Raw genomic sequence first — 21,167 nt, 5'->3', positions numbered from 1 at the left:
TTCTATGGGACCAGATAACATCCCAGGCTGTCTTCTAAATAGGTTAAAGCATGAACTAACTTACCATTAAGTTCCCTTTTCAATCAGACCCTAACCATAGGCTTTGTTCCTGTGGAATGGAGAACAGCAACAGTTATTTCCCTCACAAAGTTTGTCTAGCAACAGACCTGGGGAATTACAGACCCAGAAGCCTGACCAGCCTCATCTCTAAGGCTATGGAATGTATCATTGTGGACCTCATAAATAAAGAAAAAAGATAACACAGCCACTGAGCACTCTTAAAACACCGAATGAACCTTTAATGTTAAGCGCATTTCGCCTACCCAAATAGGTAGACTTCTTCAGGCAAATACATGGAACACTATACAAAGTTTTAAACTAAAAAGGCACCAAATCCACCTTAAATTATCCAATCAGCTAAACTGGTTAAAATTATTAAAATACAATGACTAAAAAATATACAATATATAAAATGTATAAAATGTCAGTCCTTACTCACCCACATAGAAAAAGTTGTCGCAAACATCAATATAGCACACTATACTAGTTGAAACAAATCTAATAAAAATAAATAAATATAATTCATATTAAACAACTATGTGTATGTCTATACTAAATGAATTATCATATTGCATGGTATACAAAAACATTCTTGCATGTGTTAAGATATATTAGTTACCTAATTACAAATACCACTTCTACCGTAGTAAACTTTTTAACTTCAAAATACATGCCAAGGAAGTGACCTCATTCAAGCCTGGTGGAGTGTAAGAATTTAACCTGAGCTGCCATATTAATTCACACTTTTCTAACAGCAACTGCTGTGGCCCACTTTTTCCAGGTTTTGGTCTGGGTTTTGGTCTGGGTCTGAGAGTGAGCAAAAGAAGAATGTCCTGTAATTTCTCGATGCAGATTTAAAGCCTCTAGACAGATATGTATTTATTTATTTTTAGAAGATGCTTAAACCTCTTGGCATCCAGTAGATTCCAATTAGAGCTATAATTGACCATGCTAAGGAATCTTTTTTGATGTCTGCTGTGAAACAGAAGCTTTGTTGGTAATGCAGAAAAACTTCATGAAGCTTGCTAGTGTTCTATGGAAACTCTGCTGGCTAAAATTGTTTGCAATGAATACGTGGAGGAGAGATACTGTTCAGTTTAGGACTGCCAGTGTGACAGAATTTCTTATAAAAATCATTTTGTAGAATTAAAAGCAACTGTATTTTCAACAGAGAAGATATGAGATTCAGATGTTTTTTTAGAAAGGGGCATGGTCATTGTTTTGTGAACTGGCTGGAAAGAATAAAGTGTTACATTATTTAACAAATGTGATTTTGTTACACGGACTGAAATGAACTTTTTACTATTCTGACCAACCAAATGATTCTATTATTGTGGGGGTGTGGGTTATATAATTAGGAATTTTGTAAAAAGATGTCATATGAGTGGACAGATGGGACACATTAAAAATAATTGTTTATTTTTTTAATTTCTCCAAATCATTTGGGTTTCTAATACCATGATGGGAATGGACCCCACTTCTAAGTCAAAGTATGATTAAAGTTCATGAAATTAGTACTGTTTCACTCTTTGATGTCAACCAAAAGTAATCTTTGCAGCACCTGCAATGTGCCCAGTAATGACTCCTTCTGCAATTTGTATGGTGTTACATGTATTGGTAGCGTATCTAAATATGATTGACACATTTTTATAAGACCAGTTGCTCCTACTACTATTGGAACTATTTGGGTATCTTTCTTCCACATTGCCCTCATTTCTGCTTGCAAATCCTGCTATGTTATAACTTTGTGTTTCTCTGTATGCAGGACACTGTATTCACTGGGTGTGGTAATTTCAATGATCAATGTTACTTTTATCTTCTTTGCTTGACTTGCTCAAATGTGTGGTTAAAGACTAAATTTGTTTTTAAACCAAATGGCAACAACAACATTCAATCTAAGATTAACGATTCTTATGCTGGTATGTTGGATAGTTTATTCAAATTAATGTACAAATATAGGATGTTAAATATTGAAAACAAGTACTTAAGGGAATGTATAATTAGGAAAACAGTTCCAAAAGGACTATGAGTCTGGAAATTTCCTAATAATGTTGTCATAGGTTCTGTGGTTCACAAAGAATTGCTTACTGTTTTTAATAATTGTGGATTAGATGTCTTGAGACTAATTATTAGAGAAAATATGAGGTGTTTAGAAGTTATACAGGAAAGATATTGATAAGTTAGACCAGTGCATTAAAAATGATTTGATTTTACTGTTCAGGAAGAAAAAATCAAATATTTTAACTTAAGAAAATATATTGATTTTAAATGTGGTGAAGTTGTGAATAGAAAACTTAAAAAACTTGAAAGAGATATTAAAGAATACAGTAGTGACACTAGTTACCCCAAACCCCCCACATGGAAATTATAAACACTACAGTGAAGATAGACAAGCACATGTTATTAACCACCACTAGAAGGGGGGAAATGAGTGTCTTTATTCTGAAAATCAAAACAAAATTTATGATGAGGAACCCCCCACGGAGATCGGAAAGGCTTATGAACAAAAAAAGATCTCCACAGGCAAATTTTCAGTGGGGGGGGGGAGATATTGACAGATACCCACCTCTCCATAGGGCATAATAATGAAATAGTGGTCACAAACGGAATTAAGAACACATTTAACAACATTTCAATTTACAATTTTAGTAACATTGAAATAAAGAAGGGACATTTTGAACGTCTTTCTAAAGGCCTGAAATGTATTCCCTATAAAAAGGGAGATATTGCCAAAACCTTAATGTATATCAAAATGTTTTTAAGGAAAGTCAACCTTAATATTATGTTTCAGACACCAACTACTAGTAATAATGGGGAATTAAGATGTAAAACCATGTACAACTCACCACTACATCCTCAACTAAAAAATTTAGAGAAAATAATAGAGAAAGAAGTGAGGAAAGAACAAATAAGTATCAGATACAAGGACAATTTAAGTAAAAATCAAAAAGAATGTCTGCATGAAATGAGGAACAATACTAATATCAGGATAATGAAGCCCGACAAAGGTGGTGGGGTTATATTAATGGACAACATTCAGTACGAATGTAAGATGAATACGATTTTATGGAATGATACAAGGTACTCCAGTGTTTCAAAAAATGAAGTGAATATAGCATCCTACAAAACTGATGCAAATTTATGGGACATGGTACAAGAAGAGCTTATAGATTACAATACCTATAGATATTTAAGTGGATAAACCAAGAATTCCTTCTATATTTGGTATCCCAAAAACCCATAAAAGTGAGTTTGACCCACCCCTTAGACCCATAGTCTCTGCTGAGGGATCCAAAACACATCCCTTAGCTAAGTACGTGGATACAAAACTAAAAAGAATATGGGTAGGAAGAGAGTTTATTTTGAAGGACTCCTGGGATTTTTTGAAAGTAATTTCCAATGATTTATACCAGGATGACTTGTTATTCATAACTATAGATATAGTGGATTTATTTTCCTCCATAACTTGGGAACAAGGTATGGAAATGTTCAAGGAAATATTCTATGCAGATCAGGGACTACTACAAAATGAAAAGTTAGTTAATACCTGGTTAATGGAGATGGTTTTAAAGAATAATTTTTTATATTTTAATGGGGAATGCTTTCAACAAACTCAAGGAGTAGCTATGGTGGCGGCCTGTGCTCCATCCTATGCCAACTTAGTTTTGGCTAAATGGGAGGAGAGATATGTCCTTAATACAGAATTCAAAAACCACTGGAAGTTATATCGTAGGTTTTTGGATGACATTGTTATTTTTTGGAAAGGAGGAAAATAGAAATTTGAAGAGTTTATGGTGCACCTGAACCAAACTACCAAATTTGCAGTATTTGGATGTAGAAATGTATAAAGTGAATAAAAAATTGGAAACTGGAGTATTTAGAAAAGAAACTTATTGTAATTCTTTTCTGCACTATGATAGCGCTCACCCCCTACATTGTAAGAAAAACATCGTGAAGGGTCAGTTCGTGAGGGGGAGCCATATGACTAGTGCTGATCAAAACTTTTTACTTGAATGTGAATTATTGGAAAGGATGTTCCTCAAAAGGGGATACCCTTTAAAATTCATAAAAAATGCAAGGGATGAAGTGAAGAAAGGTAGAACTAATAAGTTCAAACCAATTTTAAATAATGGCGAATGGGACAAAGTAAGAATGACTAATAAGGGGAATAACTGTTCTAATTATGAACAGGTCTTAGTTTTGGAATACAACACAATTAACAATAATGTCAAAAAGAAGTTTTTAAAAGAATGGGAAAGATTCACGTCCATCACGGATTTGGATAATATATCTAAAATTCCTCAGAAGGTGACCTACAAAAATTCTCAAAATATTAAGACCATTTTGGAGAATAAACAACAGATAAATAACAAAAAGAAGGTGGGCACCTACAAATGTGGTCACTGTAATCAATGCAATTATATTATGAACATTGACAGATTCTATTTGGAAAGTAGAAATAGATGGCTTGTAAGCAGTGTTTTTTATAATTGTGAATTGTGAATCTAAGGGCTTAGTATACCTGGCCTCCTGTACAGTTTGTAAATCCTTCTATGTAGGAAAAACTGAAACAGTGCTGAAAAGAAGGATTTATGAACACCCGTATGAGATGGCAATAGGTAAGGACACAAATGCTTTATTTAAACATTCAAAAAATGCCCAGACTCAAAATTCACTTTTCTAGTGTTGGAGCAGGATAAACTGGATGTTAGGGATGGACCTTGGGAAGAAAAGATTGAATTCAGGGAACTATGGTGGCAATTGACCCTGGAGGCAGGGAACCCCCCCCCTCCCGGGATTGAATGAATATCTTTCAATCCTGCCTTTATTAAAGCTAAGGATAGCCAAACATTGAATGTATTTTAAAGTAATTTCCACAAGATGGCAACATGCCAATTATATGTAATTGGGATTGTCACAGTACTTTTTTAAAGATTTGCACCACATTTATAATCAGATTATTTAATTCTTTTATCTTAATATGTTTTTCATATAAAAATTTTTATAAGGTGTATTGAAAATGATTTGTTATATGACAGAAATTTTTAGATTTAGATTTTAGATTGTTTTTAATATAAACAAAAGGCCTTGTAACTGGTGATAAATATTCATTTTGTCACACAAGATCAAATAGGATATATATTCATGAGGTAAAAGGAGGCAGAATTGGGAAAAAGGTGGAGTTTTACTTTGAAAGAATGAATATTGAAATATTTAAATGAGATTTATACCAACACAATTGGTTGTTTTAAACTTTGGGAATTGTGCTCATTGGTTTTAATTAATTGATGATTATATAAGTATGGAAAATTATATGGCACTGGTCATCTGATGAAGTTGAATTTTGTATCACAAAAACGCATTCATATGTTAAGGCGTTTATGGTGTTGATATTTGGTGCTTGGCGTTTGTGGCTTAAATAAACAATTTGATAATATTTCTACATCTCAGCTCCATTTTTCCAGGCACCTTGTTGGATTATTGGTAGATTCGGTGCTGATTCTGCTTTATTTTCTTCTTTGCTTGGACCACTATATCTGGTTTTCTTGCATCTATCTTTTAAACTGTTAGTAATGGATGATCCCATGTGATGTAGACTTCATTTTCTATGATGCTTTGTGGCTCATGTTTACAATGTTTTTCGGCCACTTTAATACCATAATGTTTGCACAATCCACAGTGCAATAGTTCTGCCACATTATTATGCCTTTCAATATGCAGTCCTTCTGCCATTAGTATGTCCCAACCAGCAATGAGGCGTGAAATTGTTTCCAGTTCTGTTTTGCAAAACCTGTATTTGTCTGTTTCTCCCATATGTTCAATGGACTTTGTAAACCAATGTGTGCGTAGCCCACTATCTTGTGATGCCAATATTAACCTTTCATCTCTTGGTTTAAATTTGCCTTTCCTTAACCATTCCTGCATTCGTTCCTGATCAACATGAGGTTCTTCCAGAAGTTGTCTTTGCTTGCAACTATATTTATGCATTTTCCACATTTCTTGCCTTCTCATCTGGTCCTTCACCTTATATTCTTTCTTTTGTTTTTTTTTTTTTTGGCACATTCAGTTACTACCTGATTTTTTATCTACTTCTGGTTTGATTTCCATTCCTGATTAACACCAATATACTTCTGCTAGATTAAGCAGAGAAGTCATCTTAGATTTATTCCCCTCATGTTTGAAAACCTTCACTATGTTTGGGTCTTGTGAGGTCAGCAGATATGTGTGGAGTCCCACAATTGCAGATCTGTACATGTAATCAATTTCAAGGAGGCCCATCCCTCCTTCAGAATGGAGAATATATAATCTTGGTATGTACTGAATTTTATAAATCATTTGGTGAGCATGATGCATCCTTCTGGTTTTCCTATCTAATCTATCCAACACATTTTGGGGCCAGTCAATCACTCTTAGTTAGGACAGGAAGAGCAAATTGGTTTATAGCTTGGATTTTGTGCCTGGATGTCAGTGCTGTTTTCAGGATTAATTTAACTCTTCTGAAATATTCCTTACTAAGTTTTATTCACATTTGTTTATGTTTTATTGTTTACCCTTCATCAGTTCCCAAATATTTATATACTCCTTCTTGCTCAAGTTCTTTTATATCACACTCTTGTCTCAAACTGACGTTTTCCTGGTGTTGCAGTTTTCCTGCTTTAAAGGTTGCTTTTGCACATTTATCAAGACCAAATGACATTCTTATATCATCTGAAAAGGTTTTGACAACTTGCAATTGTGCTTTCAGTTCATCACCTTATGAGCTATACAGTTTTAAATCATTGACAAAGAGAAGATGAAAAGTCTTTATACTTTGTTGTTTTCTAGGAGCCAAATTATAACCATGGCCTAAGCTGTTAAGTAGACAGCTTAATGGGTTAATGGCAAGGCAGAATAGCAGCAGTGACAGAGAGTCACCCTGGAATATTCCCCTTTGAATTTTTATCCCTGGGATAATAAATTGTCCTTTATTATGGCTTAATTGCAAAGTGGTCTGCTATTGTTTCATGGTCACTGTAATGTAGTCGATCAGTGTAAGCTGTATCTTATACATTTTTAAGCACACTTTTATCCATCAATGTGGGGTACTATCAAATGCTTTTTTGTAGTCAATCCATGCCATACTTAGATTCTTCCCTTTTTTACATTTCTCCACTATGACTTTAACAACAAATGATCCTTTGTTCCATATGACTTTGTTATATTGCCCTTTTGTTCTACTGCCATAATTGAGTTTTCTTCTAAACGACTATAAACTTTGTTGGTATCATTCCCTTGTATAGTTTATATGTCATTGGAAGGCAGGTTATCGGTCTATAATTTTTAGGGTAGCTTGCAGGTTCACTTTTAGGTAGGAGCATTCCTATTGTTAGCCAGGTTTGTGTCTGTTTGGGGTGCACATATAAATAGCTCTTACTCATGGCTAAATCTTTGTGCAAAGATGTTAATACTTTTAGCCAAAAGTTAGGTACTGCATCTGGGCCTGGGGTTTTCCAATTAGAGGCTTTTCTTAACTTTATTTCAGTCTCTTTGGCTGTTATTTCACCCCATTTCATATCCTGTACCTTTACAATTCTTATTCTTTCTTTAACTTCTTCCATCCATTTTGCATCTTTCATATGTTCCACAGGATTTTCATAGATACTTTTCTAAAATGTATCTATTTCTCCTTTTTTTTGGTGGTCTTTCCATTCCTTTTACCTTGTTTCCCAGTTCTCTATAAAATGTTTTTCGGTCATCAATATTGTACTTTTCCTTTATATTTATGTTCATATCTTCTAAGTTTTTCCACTTGTGCTGAAATGTTTAGTTTTTTACTTGCGATAGTACACGGTAGATCCTGGTCTGTTTTAATACTGTGCATTGTTTTTATCACGTGTCTTTTTTAGTATTTTTGTTGATCTGTTCCCTCATCTATAGTCTTCTAACAGTGACATTTCTTGTCTTAACTGCTTTATAGTTTTCTCTATTTGATATTTCTATGATGGTATTCGATTTCTCCCCTTCCTTTCCCTCACTACCCTGTGTTCTTGTTGTAGAACTTCAGTTATTAATTAATCAGTTATTAATTTAGCTGCACAGTAGTATATCCTGTTTACTTCTGTTATATTGCATGGATCTCCATGAGCAATCCTAATTACTGTGTTCATTTGTTTTATCAAACTTCTGACTTTTTTGGGTTTTATTAACCTTCTGCAGTCTATTTATTTCATTGATCTTGATATATCTGTCTATGTCTGTTAAATCAAGCAACTCTTCTCTTAACTCATTTTCTTCCAAACTGAGGGCACATCCCTTGTTTTCCATTTCCTGCAGGGATTCTATAGAAGGTTCTATAGCATCTTTCTGTGGCACATTCTCTTCAATTTCATCTTGTGCCATCCATTGCTCTGTCATATGGAAACTCACTGGCCTATCACTCCTCAACATTGACTGCATCAGAGTTTCTAGAGTTTCCTGTTCCTTCCCTTCCTGTCTAGCTTCAAGTGAACATCTGGTTTCCTGTGAAAGGCTTCAAATTATCTTCATATGGGACCTGACCAATTGTTTCCTGTTCCACTTGTTTCCCTTTAATTTGGATGTTGATTGCTCTATCCTGTTGTGGTGCTTTATGAATTAGATTTTCTGCACTGAATCCTCCACTTCACAGGTACTCCATGACCTCAGTTTCTATTTCTTTAACTTCTCCATTACTAATCTCCTTTTCTACTTTTCCTCTTTGTCTTCTTTTTTTATTATTGTAAAGTTTTCCATGTCCAGATTCCTTTCCCTGTATTTCCCTTCAAATATCTTTGGTGCTGTTCTTTTTGTATTGATTAACTTTCTCCTTTGCATAAATATTGCACCATATTAAATCTCTTTTTCTTTCCCATGTCCATATTTCTTCTTCAGATGTCTCCTGATCTTCCTGTTTCCCCTTACTTTGGGGACTCACTCCATCATGCTGTGATGTAACCTGTGTTAGACCTTATACAGCAAATCCTTCTCTTCACAGGCACTCCATAACTTCAACTTCTAAAAAGATTAGTAAAGTAGAAGTTAAAAAAAGTTTAGTGAAGAGTATTAAATGTTACAAAATATGCTTTATTGTATGAACTGCCTAGAGGTGGAAGAGACTACTTAACACATAATGTCAAACACTTGGCAGATTAAGATAAGCAATGTGGACAGATTGACAGCTGCCCACATTCTCTATAATTTTTTCAGAGAAGATTATTACATTTGTGAGAGAGGACTAGTTCTTCAATTAACTAAATTGATTGTGGTCCAGAGTAGTTAAGTTGCTTATGTATGAAGAAGATGAGCCATATGTTCCATGGCTTTGCACATGAAGTTGATGTAGCTGATAGGCCTATAATTAGCCAGGTCTGTAGAGGGGCTGCTCTTGTGTAGGGGAGCCACACTGGCTATTCTGTATGGATTTGGTATAAACCCTGTGGATAGGATAAGGTTGGACAGTTTGAATAGTGGCTCAGATAGTGCATACGTGGCACTGATGAGAATGTAACTTGATATGTTGTCTGGTCCCATGGAAGTATTATTTGTAGCCTTTGACAGAGATTCTAAGACTTGTTAAAAGGTGGCTTCAGAGGAAACTAAATTTTCAAAGACAGTGGGACAGACAGTGTGGGTAGATATTTTAAAATTAGCATTATGGTTGGTTTCTATCACTTTGGCTATATCCTTGGAATCAGAATGTATGATATCATTATAGATCTGTAGATTCCTTTGATATCTGTAACAACAGTAAAGAAAGTGGGCTGTTTTGGACCATAAGGCTGTATTTGCAGAATTTGGAGAAAAAAAGAAGTCACGGTGGGAACATGAAAATGTGTGTGCAGAACTCGTGCAGATCTTTTATAAAAAGAAGAGGTTATTGGTACCATCAATAGAGTTGGGAAAACATGTAGATAAAAAGGAGGAAAATGTATAGTTTTTAGGGGAATGGTGAAGGGCATTTGAATATAAACTGATGAGAGTTTTTTTTTTTTTTTTGCAGAAGGGAAATCTAAGGATCAAGAAAGAATTAAAATATAGAAAGGAGGTCGAAGGTATGCATGATTACTTAAGAGGAAGGGTGCTGGAGCACTTCAGGAAAAAAAGATAAAGTTATAAAGGAAAAATTAGAAACTGCTTACAGAAACAGATATATATAGTGAAAGAGAAAAATAGATAAAGCCTCTGTTGATAAGGAAGCTAAAAGGGGAAAAGGCATGTGTTTATGAGGGATGAAAAAAGTCTTGAGACCCAGAAAACAAGGATAAAACTGGAGAATTATTTATAAGAACTACATAAGTGGAAGGAGATGGGAGACATTATAGACTGCCACTTAAGAAAATACATAAACAAACAAAAACATTATTGAGGCAGAATTACACTAAACAAGGTGAAAGTGGCGTTAAAGAAAATTAAGTATTTAAGAGATGAGCTTGCATTTGCTTATGTATTTAGTTATTTGTTTATCACTATAGTTCTACAGGAATGATGGGAGGTGGGAGGTAAGGAGGTACTGCCAGCACAGCTAGCTGGAATTTTGTAAATAATTATATGTCATTTGTGTACTTTATACAAGATGATTATGTTATAAATGTGTTAGAAGTGTATGTCATGTGTATATCAAACTGCTTTGTACAGATGCTTGCGTTGAAAAGGTATTTGTAAAGTGCATGCACTTAAAATGCATTCACCATTTGCCCTACTGGAAGTGAATAGAAATGTACATCTACTGTTGTAACTGTTTAAATGTATATGTTCACAGAATAAACTGGAAGGTTAACTTCAGTCAGGAAAACTTTAGAAAAATATTTGAAATGAAATGACTTTATAGACTAGGCCATAAACAGGCTACCTCTCAAATGTCAATGCAGCTAGAGACACAAAGTCTGTACTAAGAAGCTTTCTGTATTGTCTTTATGGTAAATGTATTACTATTCTGAAAGCATGAAGGAATGCAATTGTTTTATGACTTAAAGCATCTGCCAAAGATCTGAGCAAAAACCCTTGTATGAGTATTTTTACAGGTAGATGCTAAATACTGCCAGCTTCAGCAGTGACGGTTTTGGCCTGGGAACTAGAAGTCAGATGACCAGAAATTATGTCATTCTGCAAGCTATCCCAGCAGTAATATTTTAGATATTATTTTGAGAAGTCTCTTAGCAAGACAGAGCATTCTGCATTCTATCTTCGACACAACAAGAGCCATTCACCACATATGCCTTCCTTTAATTAAGTAAGTTGATAGGGCATAGTAATTTTCTTAGATTCAGTCAGGAATATAGTGAAACTTAGTTTAGATATATATTTTGTTATTTGTGTGAGCCTGTCCTACAGTGTTATTTTAAATATTTACTGTGATTTTGAACTCTGATGTCACTGTGACTATGTATTTAGTATTGTCTTGCTCTTTTGTTATTTATTATTAAATATATTTAAACCTATCATGGTGGTTTATCTGTGTAGAGATATTTAAGTTTTGAGAGTAATTGCATATTTATTTGGTGACACTGTGTGAGCAACTCCTAACAGCCTTGCCATTAGTCAAACTATCATTTGTATTAGTATTGATATAACACAGCAAAACTTGATACTCTTTGTTCATAGGTTCATAGGTTCATAGGTTCATACTAGGCTATCTGCCCAAGGGCATTTATAAGCCTAGCCCATAGTTATGTGGCTTTCGCCACCCCTTTAGTTTGAATAAAAACTATGCCTATCATTTTGCTGTGCCTCTGTCAAGCAGTGACGCTGAAGTAATCCCTGGGGTATATCTGCAATCTCCCATCCATTGGTCAAGATTCCTCTTGAACAAGACCAGAGAGGTGCTCTGCCTCACATGTACCGGGATTTTGTTCCACAGCATAGGGAGTCTCTGGGTGATGAATCTGTCCCTCCAGCACGTTCTATTTATAACCGTGTCAAGGTTTAAGTCTCCGCCCTTGTGGTTCTGAGGGATCTAGATTTTTGAGGTGAAGCATATTCATCAAATCTGGGTTTGACATGGCCTTATATGTCAGGCACAGGTCACCTCTGAGCAAGCGGTATGAGACTGAATAGAGCTGGAGTTCTTTCAGTCGGGCAGCATAAGACATATTTTTGAGACCCTTTATCCTTTTGGTGAGGAACTTTTGGGGCCTTTCAAGCTGCAGCAGGTGTCTGGTCAGATACATTCGAACGGGCATTGTACTCAATCATAGGTCTAATAAGTGATGAGTACAGGGGGACGATGACCTCCCTTGATCTAGATGTGAATCCCTTCATGATCAGGTGGGTGATATAGAAGGTTTTCCTAACTACTTTAGCAACATGAGTGTCAAACGAAAGGCTACTGTCAACCTGGGTCCCCAGATCTCTGATGACATTTCTGTGCTCAGTGGATTGCCACCTATATGGTAGCTGGGGTTAGCCTTGTTTTTCCCAAAGGGTATGACTATGCATTTTTTGGCGTTTAACTTCAGGCCATGGCCCTGGCACCAGTTATCCATTTCTGTGAGGCCCTTCTGGAGGATATCTGTGTCAGATGTGTTTTCGACTATGGCCAGTTTGCAGTCATCTGCAAACTTTGTCAGCCATAACCCTCCTGTGTTTGCTTGTACTTCAGAAAAGTAGATGCCGAACAAGAGTGGACCCAGGACTGAGCCCTGTGGGACACCACTTGTGACAGGCTTTGAGTCTGACATGGCTCCAGCAACTCTGACCCTGTGGGTTCTGTCACTTAGCCAGTTTGCAACCCATCTTGTGATGTATGGGTTTACATTCAAGCTGATGAGTTTTTCGATGATACCTGAGTGGGGTATTGTGTCAAGGCCTTTGCCAGGTCGAGGTAGGCTGTATGGACTGCCTTTCCTCATCAATGGCCTTGGTGACTGTCTCAAAAAGTCAACCAAGTTTAAGAGGCAGGATCTGCCTTTGACAAAGCCAAACTGAGTTGGATCCAAAGTCTGCAAGTTCCCTATGTCTTTATTTATGAGTTCCATTATGATCCTCTCCATGGTTTTGCAGATAAGGCTTGTCAAGCTAATGGGGCAGTAATTTCCAGGGTCTGTGGAGGCACCGCCTTATGAAGTGGGACCACAGTCGCCGCGCCACTCCTTGGGTATCCTGAGGTGAGGCTAAGATTAAACAGCTGTCCTAACTGTGGGTTTAATTCCTCATTGAGTTCATGAAGCACACAGCCGGGGACACCATCCGTCCCATGGATGCTGTGTTTTTGCCTTAGTGAGGGCAGTTCTCACCTGGGCGTTGGAGATGTTTGGGGGCTACAATCCTCTGGAATAGATATCTCTCCTTTGGGGAGGGGAGAAGTTTGCACTGAACCTGTCAGCCAGTATGTTGGCAATGTGTGTAGGTTCAGTAATTTTCACATCATTTTGAACTAATTCTGAGCATATCTGGGAGTTTCCTCCTAGGTTTCTAACATAGCTAAAGAAGGCCTTATGATTCTCTTTAGAGTCCTTGGCGATTTTTCTCTCAAAATTTGCCTTGGATGATTTTATGAGAGCTCTTAGTTTTTACTTATAATGATCAAAGGTGTCTTACCTTTCAAGGATTTTGCTCTATCTTGTAGTAGCTTCCTCCTTTTGTTGTAGAGCTTGTTTATGGCTGGGGTCCACCAGACTGGACGCTTGCCTTTGGTACAGAGAGTCTTAGTTTTGTTTGGGATTGCCTGATCCATGCAGTCCTGTAGGTGCAGGTAGAAGGCATTTGTAAGTGATTCAGCGGTTTGAGTAATGTTTACCACTGGCTCAGGGGCCTTAAAGGAGACCACACTAGTTTTTAGAAGTGTGAAATCGGCTTTTGAGAAGTTTTTCACTGTGGTCTTTTTTGTTTCAGGTGGGGCGGATGAGGACCTCCAGCGAGATTAGTTTATGATCTGATCTCACCAGTGAGGGGTATACTTCGGTGTTGAACATTTTGATCCCATGTTCGTGATGATGAGATCAAGTATGTTTTCTCCTCTTGTGGGGATGGTGACTAGTTGTTCCATGGCATTTGAGTTTATGAACTCCAGGAATCTTTGGGTTAGAGTGTTCGGGCTTGAGTAGTGTTCCCAGTCTATATTAGGGTAGTTAAAGTCACCTAGTATGATGGTGTTTGGAGATACATTTAATCCCTCCAATGTTTTCAGGAAGGCCATGTGAGGTTCCCGAGTTTGAGAGGGTGGCCTGTAACATGCTACAAATTGCAGAGCAGTCTTGCCTATGGTTAATTGCACCTGGATGGTCTCCGATGCATCATGCTGCCACCAACCTTGAGGTGTGGGTGTCCTTTATGAATATGGACACCCCCCCCTCCTTTCTTGGTGTTGTCCGGATTTTGGGGCCGGAACGCATGATATGAGGTGAAACCTGTTAGTGCTGGGGTGCTCTCAGGAGCCTTGAACCAGGTTTCTGTCACAGCACAGACATCGATGTTCTCCATATTGAGAAGGGCCTCGAAAGCGTGCATCTTGAGATTGAGACTTCTGGCATTGAGCAGCATTACCCTTAGTTTTTTTCCTTTTTGGTGTTCTAGGGTGGTAGGTTTAGAATTTGAGCCTTGCCTAAAAAGGCACTATGGGGGTGGCAAGAGCCTTTGCCAATATCCGGAAGCCCAGGGGTGACAGGTGCAAGCCGTCCCTTGCGAAGCAGCGTGGCTTGTCCAGCATGTCATCCCAGGCAGACAGACATTGGATCCCCTTTGAATGCCCTAAAGTATCTCATAAGTAGTGACTGGTGGCAGTGGTAACTACTTTATAGTCTGGGCAGAAGGAAGCATAGCTAGTAAGCCTTTGTCAGCCTTTCCCTAGTGTGCATGTGTGTGTGTGTGTGTGTGTGTGTGTGTGTGTGTGTGTGTGTGTGTGTGTGTGTGTGTGTGTGTGTGTGTGTGTGTAAATCAAACCTCAAAGACTGTGTATGTCAGCTACTTGGTCAAGGACATGAAGCACTGGTTGGACAGAGAGGGTGTTTGAGGTCTTAGCTTGGTCGGTCATCTCAGATCCCAACTCTATAGCTGTGCCAGTGGAGAGTCTTATTGGAGATCTGGAGAAAGAGGGAGAAACCAACCCCGGACTGACTGTGGTCTCTGTGTGGTCTTTAGGGAAATTGCACTTGATGCAGAGAGCTGCATCTGGAAATACTGTGTGTGTACCTGTTATCCTCCCAGTGAATGCCCCTCCCCCATAGGTGCCAGTGGTGAGGATTGAGGCTCCTTGATTACAGGTCCAGTGGTGGGTCATCACAGGAGGAATGGAAAAAAAGTTGTGTGTAACAAAATTTTTATGAAGAGAAAAACTGAAGGAAGATATGAGCAATTGCAGACCACTGTAATTAGCCAATACAGATTATATAAAATATTAATAAAATAGATGCAAGTATTGGTAAATATAGTAATAGGTAAAGTGGCAGAATCAAATGATTATGGGATAGTAAAAGGAAGAAATATACAGGAGCTTATGTTAATAGTAAGAGAAGCAGTTAAATTATTTATTCAGAGGGGGAGGAAATTTGTTATTGGAGATGATAGTAAGTATTTTGAATAATGTTTCTCATGCAGCAATAACGAGAATTTGTACAAAATGCGTCTTTGGGGTCATTAAGAGAAATACTTGAGAATGCTTATGTATAACTACTAGTGAATGGGTATTTAGTGTAGGAAATCAAGTTAAGGAATGGAGTCAAACTATGATGTGCCTTAAGTCCATTATTGTTTGCTTTGGTAATAAACACAGCATTAGTGAGTTAAAATGTAAATGTGCAGCTGCAAGTTAGAGAAATTATAAATTATAGTTATACATTCTTATGCAGGTGATATTGTGTGTAGCAAAAAAGATATGAGGTGGATAAGATATGCTATAGGTATTTGGAGAGATTTAAGACACATAGGTTTGAAATTAAGCAATACAAACACATGTAAGGGTTTTGGGGACAGTTGGGAAGGGAAAGATTATTTTAATTATACGTAGAATTTTTAGGGAATCAGTTTGAGGATTAGAAAGTTATAATGAAGGACTGGAAGGATATTCTGATTGAAGTGACATATATTGTAAATAGGAAGATGGGACTATATAAAAATTATTTAATAAAATCAAGGATTCTGAGCAAATCTATATTCTTAGCCCAGATTTTTCCTTTAACAAAGTAATTAGATATAGAACTTAAGGGGATAATTTTCTGTTATTTGGGGAGTAAATATGTATTCTTAGGTAATTGGCAAGGCTTAAAATGGCCTACAAGAGCAGTTAGCCTAGTACTAATCTATGAACCTATGGCCAGTTTAGAGTGTCCAATTGTCCTACTGCATATCTTTGTATTGTGGGAGAAAACTGAAGCACCTGAAGTAAACTCCCAGGTTAGGCATGTAGACTTTGCACAGAAGGCACCTCAGCCTGGACTTGAACTGAAAACTGAAGCACCTGAAGTAAACTCCCAGGGCAGGCATGTAGACTTTGCACAGAAGGCACCTCAGCCTGGACTTGAACTCCAGAGCCTCTTTCTGTGAGGTGACAATGCTACCCACTGTACCACTGTAACAGCTAAAAAAAATAGCCTAGATCTACCCTGTGGCACTAGAAAAGCATTTGAATATTTTTCACCCTAACTGTTTTATTTGCTTGTTTGTCTAATGGCATTAGGAACTATTCCCCAGTCTGTAGCATACATTATTCTCCTGGCAAGGCTAAATATCTTTCATTTAAGAAATAGCATTACTCTAATATTATTTTTCAAACGGTTTATTTTCTTTGCCACGTTTCTAGTTAGAATTAATTTCACTTGCATAATAATCAGTTTAGACTGAAAGATAAACAAGAATGTACCAGAAAGCTTGACTTTTCCCTTGATGTTGGAGTGAGTGCTTGATTTCATCATATTTCCTTGTTACCATTATTATTACTGTACAAAAATCAGTTACATGAAGACACGCATTAAAAACATTATTTAACACTAATACAAGTTAATGTCATTCATTAGCTCAACAGATACCAAACTTACCCTTGATGGAAGATCAAAAGACTGTGGGTTTTGTTTGCATATCTGGTGTTTAGATGTATTGTCCTGTACTGACACTGCATTGGAGCAGAAAGGGGGTGCTGCACTTCTGAGCGTGCTTTCTTGTAGATGAGAAGTTAAACTGAAGTTCTATCTGCCTGAGCTGGTCGCAGCTTGAGTGGATATATGAGACATCATGGTACTAATCAAAAAGAGTAGGGTACTTTATTAATATAAAAAAGTCTACCCTTACTTTACAAATGTATTCTTCACATTCAGTATACATCATTTGGTTAGTAATTTTTTCTGATGTATAATCATTTTTATGCATGGTGTACCCCCTACCTAATTATTCCAGGTTTTATTATATAAAGCATCTCTGCAGCTTCTATTCCATAGTTCCCACAAACTTACAATTGCAATTTTATTTTGAACTTCAGGTTGGCTTTCCTGTAATATTTCATAATAACTATAAATTTCATTCTCTTCTTTGAAAGATCATGTTCAAAGGCATGCAAGGGAATGCAGTCCTTGCATTCAGTTTTGACCATTTTCAAATGTCCGTTCAAAGTGTACTACCATTCCACTCTTATTTTACCATAAAATACTGACATTTTTAGAAAAATACAATTTACATGGATGACAGTCATACTCTTTATGTCCACACATTAGGAAGAGCGTGACCAGATGATAGTCTTCTAAGAGTTGAAGCACCTCCACCCTATGCAAAATTACAACAAAAAAAAAATAAAAAATAAAAAAGTTTGTAAGTAAAAACTCTTCATTGTCTGGAACAGCTCTTCTGTTCAGTCTTGTTTCAGTAAGATAAGACTGAACAAAGACATTGTCCAAGGCATTCTATTGAAGCAGCTTAATTCCTTTTTGTTCATGTTTTCCTAAGTAACAGTTTGGCCTCTGAATTACTTGATTAAAATATTAGGCACTATGGCACTATCACACCAGTGGCAGGAAGCGAACACTCTGCATCTCGAGAGCAAGCTAAATAATATTTTTTTTTATTTAAATTGTTAAAAATAAACTTCTTCTTCTTTCAGCTTTTCCCAGTTAGGTGTCACCAGAGCAGATCACCTGTCCACTCATGATTGGCAGTGGAGTTTTATGGTGTTGAGTTGCCGGCCCAGCACCCAACCTTCCATGGAAGGCACAGACATGCACGCACTCATGCCCAAGGCCAATTTAGAGTATCTGATCCACCTACAGCATGTCTTTGGGAATGTGGGAGGAAACCAGAGCACCCAGAGGCAACCTAATTGACCACAGGGAGGACATGCAGACTCCAAACAGAAGGCACCCCAGCTAAGGATCGAACCAAATTGTTAAAAAGAAACTAATACAATTAATTACAAAACATGTGGATTTGGAACACAAATTCCCTTGGGCAGCTGATTTTGAAAATGTTCCCAAGGTAAGGCACATTTTTGAACATGATCTTTAAAGAACTGAAGTGTCATAAACCATTTTATTTTCTGCTAACAAATCCCAGAACCCTATGAAACTTTGTATTACACAACTTATAAGAACATGTTCTTTTCTCTTCTAGCCTTGTGTTTCATTTCACATTTTACTGGAACCTTCCTCTGAGACAATCAAAAATAAAATCTCAAGATCATGATTAATATTCCAATCTTTCCCTTAAGAAATAGTTTTGTACTTAGGTTCTAACATATTCCAGCTTAGAACTTTCTTTTCATTTATATTTGACTTAATCCTGTTTTTCCATAACAACTTGTTACTGTTTTCATATTGCACAGCCCTTTTTATATCTCCCTTTAGCTTTCTATCGCAACCACATAATCTAAAGTTTCTTTCAAAAAATAAATAAACTAAGTACATATTATCTGTAACCATATATATCACTATAGTTCTTAAATCTAATGAAGTAAAACATTGGACTATTTCATATTAAATCCATCCTCAATCTCTTTCATAAACAGAATACCTGTCCTAATAAGATTTAATCTGGATCCCCAAATAACAGAAAATTATTCCTGTAAATTCTATATCTAATTACTCTGTTAAATGAAAAATCTGGGGTAAGAATACAGATTTACTCAGAATCACTGATTTTATTAAATAATCTTTATATAGCCCCATCTTCCTGTTTACAATATCCATCGCTTCAATAAGAATATCATTCCATTTCTTCAATATAACTTTCCAGTCCTCAACCTGAAGCCCTAAAACTTCTGCGTTTATATCACGTCATCGAAAGCTGAAAACACAGAACACCATTTAATTGAACCTAAATAATCTAAAGCACACAATATCGAACATTCAGAACAGCAAATTTTTTCCCAGGGAAAAAAATTTGCTATTCCGAAATACATTCACACAACACAGGCACACAAAAAAAACAGCAATCCACACACTTACACTTAAAATCATACATCTAACCCTACACTAAACTATACAAACATTATCTATCCACTTACCTTAACCCAACCCTAACCCTAAGGTTTGTCACTATCACACACTCACCTTACCAGTGCCCTAACCCTAACTCACTTAACCTGCCCCTAACCTTAAACTCTGTCACTATCACACACTCACCTCACCAGCGCCCTAACCCTAACTCACATAACCCGTGCCCTAAACCTAATGTCCACACAATCACACACTTACCTGAACCCCCATAACTTTCCACCACAGTGCTAAAAATAGCGAAGCCACAGAAATGGACAAACAAATTCTTTCCCTAGGAAAGAATTTGATGTTCTGCAGCTTTGCTATTTTTAGCGTTCGATGCATAAGATTCGACATTGTGGCATTCAACATTATCGGCTTTCGATAACGTGATACGAACCCACACTTCTATGTATAATTAAATAATCTTTCCCTTCCAAACTGTCCCCAAAACCCTTACATGTGTTTGTATTGTAATTCCAAACCTACATGTCTTAACAAATCTCCCCAAATACTTATAACATATCTTACACACCTCATATCTTTTTACTGCACATAATATCATTTGCATAAGAATTTGTAACTGGAATAATTAATAATTTTTCTAACTTGCAGCTACACATCTTTTAGTTTTCTATTGTAACTCCTCTAATGTTGTGTGTGTGTGTGTGTGTGTGTGTGTGTGTGTGTGTGTGTGTGTGTGTGTGTGTGTGTGTGTGTGTGTGTGTTTGTGTGGATGTGCTGTAAACATTGGCTCTAGATGATGGTCACCATTTATGTGACACTTCAACCCCATGTGCAATGGGAAAAGAAGGTGAAGGATAGCTATACAGATGAATCGATCTGAACTGTTTTGTCTATACCTTGATTAACTCATCAAATAATGTAAATGTATCTTTCCGTTGCAGACAAACATATTATACAAATAAAACTTCAATGGATTACATGAAGCAAGTTTTAGTAGTGACAGTTCCTCCTCCAGACAGACACTATGAAGATTTTAACATCACAGGGGTAAGTAATAACTGCAAGTGATGAAAAGCATACAGAATTCAAAAACAGAATGATGTGTGCTAGCTTGTGTGTAGAGCTATAGTATATTTTATTTTGTATATGCTAGAGTTGCCACCTCTTCAGATGACAAAGGTGGGTCATTTCTTACTAAAATTTGCACATTTTAGAAAAATTAAGAATCATTGTTATAGAATGATAAGACAGAACTCACAGATATGCCCTGTACTTTTGTGCAAGGCTTGCTCAGCTTAGCAGTACTGTTCAGCAGCAGAATGAGACACTGTATATCCAAATGAAAACACACAGCACTTACAGAAGGCTAGATGAACTCATGGGTATCAGCAGACATCAAGGATATAAGTGGGTCTAGCTGTGTAATGCATCTGTGCAGGCTTACAAATCCAAGCAGTGAAATGTAGACTCCAAAGCACAGGAAACAATCCGTGGAGTAGCACAATCCTGTGAAAACAGAAAATATGAACCCGGACTGCTGCGTCTCGATATGAGGCAATGCTTTTATCAGCTATGTTACTCATGTTACTGTTCCCCTTGGCAGGGCAGAATCACATGCTGAAGACCACTAAGAAGTCATATATGAATTGCAGCTGCACTGTTATGGTGACCAGGTATATGGACAGCTGAATGTTCAGGAAGCAGGCATAAGGAATAAGCAGAGGTTAGCACATACAGACAACATATAAGAGTGTG

At 36.9% G+C, this 21,167-nt stretch overlaps 1 protein-coding gene across 1 annotated transcript in view; it reads left to right on the top strand.

Moving 5' to 3' along the window:
* LOC122814309 (heat-stable enterotoxin receptor-like) overlaps positions 1 to 21,167 on the top strand; it is a 900,709-nt gene that overhangs the window by 34,412 nt on the left and 845,130 nt on the right. Inside the window, exon 3 of the mRNA XM_044086899.1 lies at positions 20,354 to 20,459. Coding sequence (XP_043942834.1) covers positions 20,354 to 20,459 — 106 coding nt within the window. The remainder of the gene's footprint in view (positions 1 to 20,353; positions 20,460 to 21,167) is intronic.

This window comes from Protopterus annectens, chromosome 1.part1 (genome assembly GCF_019279795.1).
Source record: "Protopterus annectens isolate FY-2018-M chromosome 1.part1, PAN1.0, whole genome shotgun sequence".
NCBI lineage: Eukaryota > Metazoa > Chordata > Ceratodontiformes > Protopteridae > Protopterus > Protopterus annectens.
The sequence above is the reverse complement of the archived record's forward strand: the minus strand, read 5'-3'. Positions and strand labels throughout refer to the sequence as shown.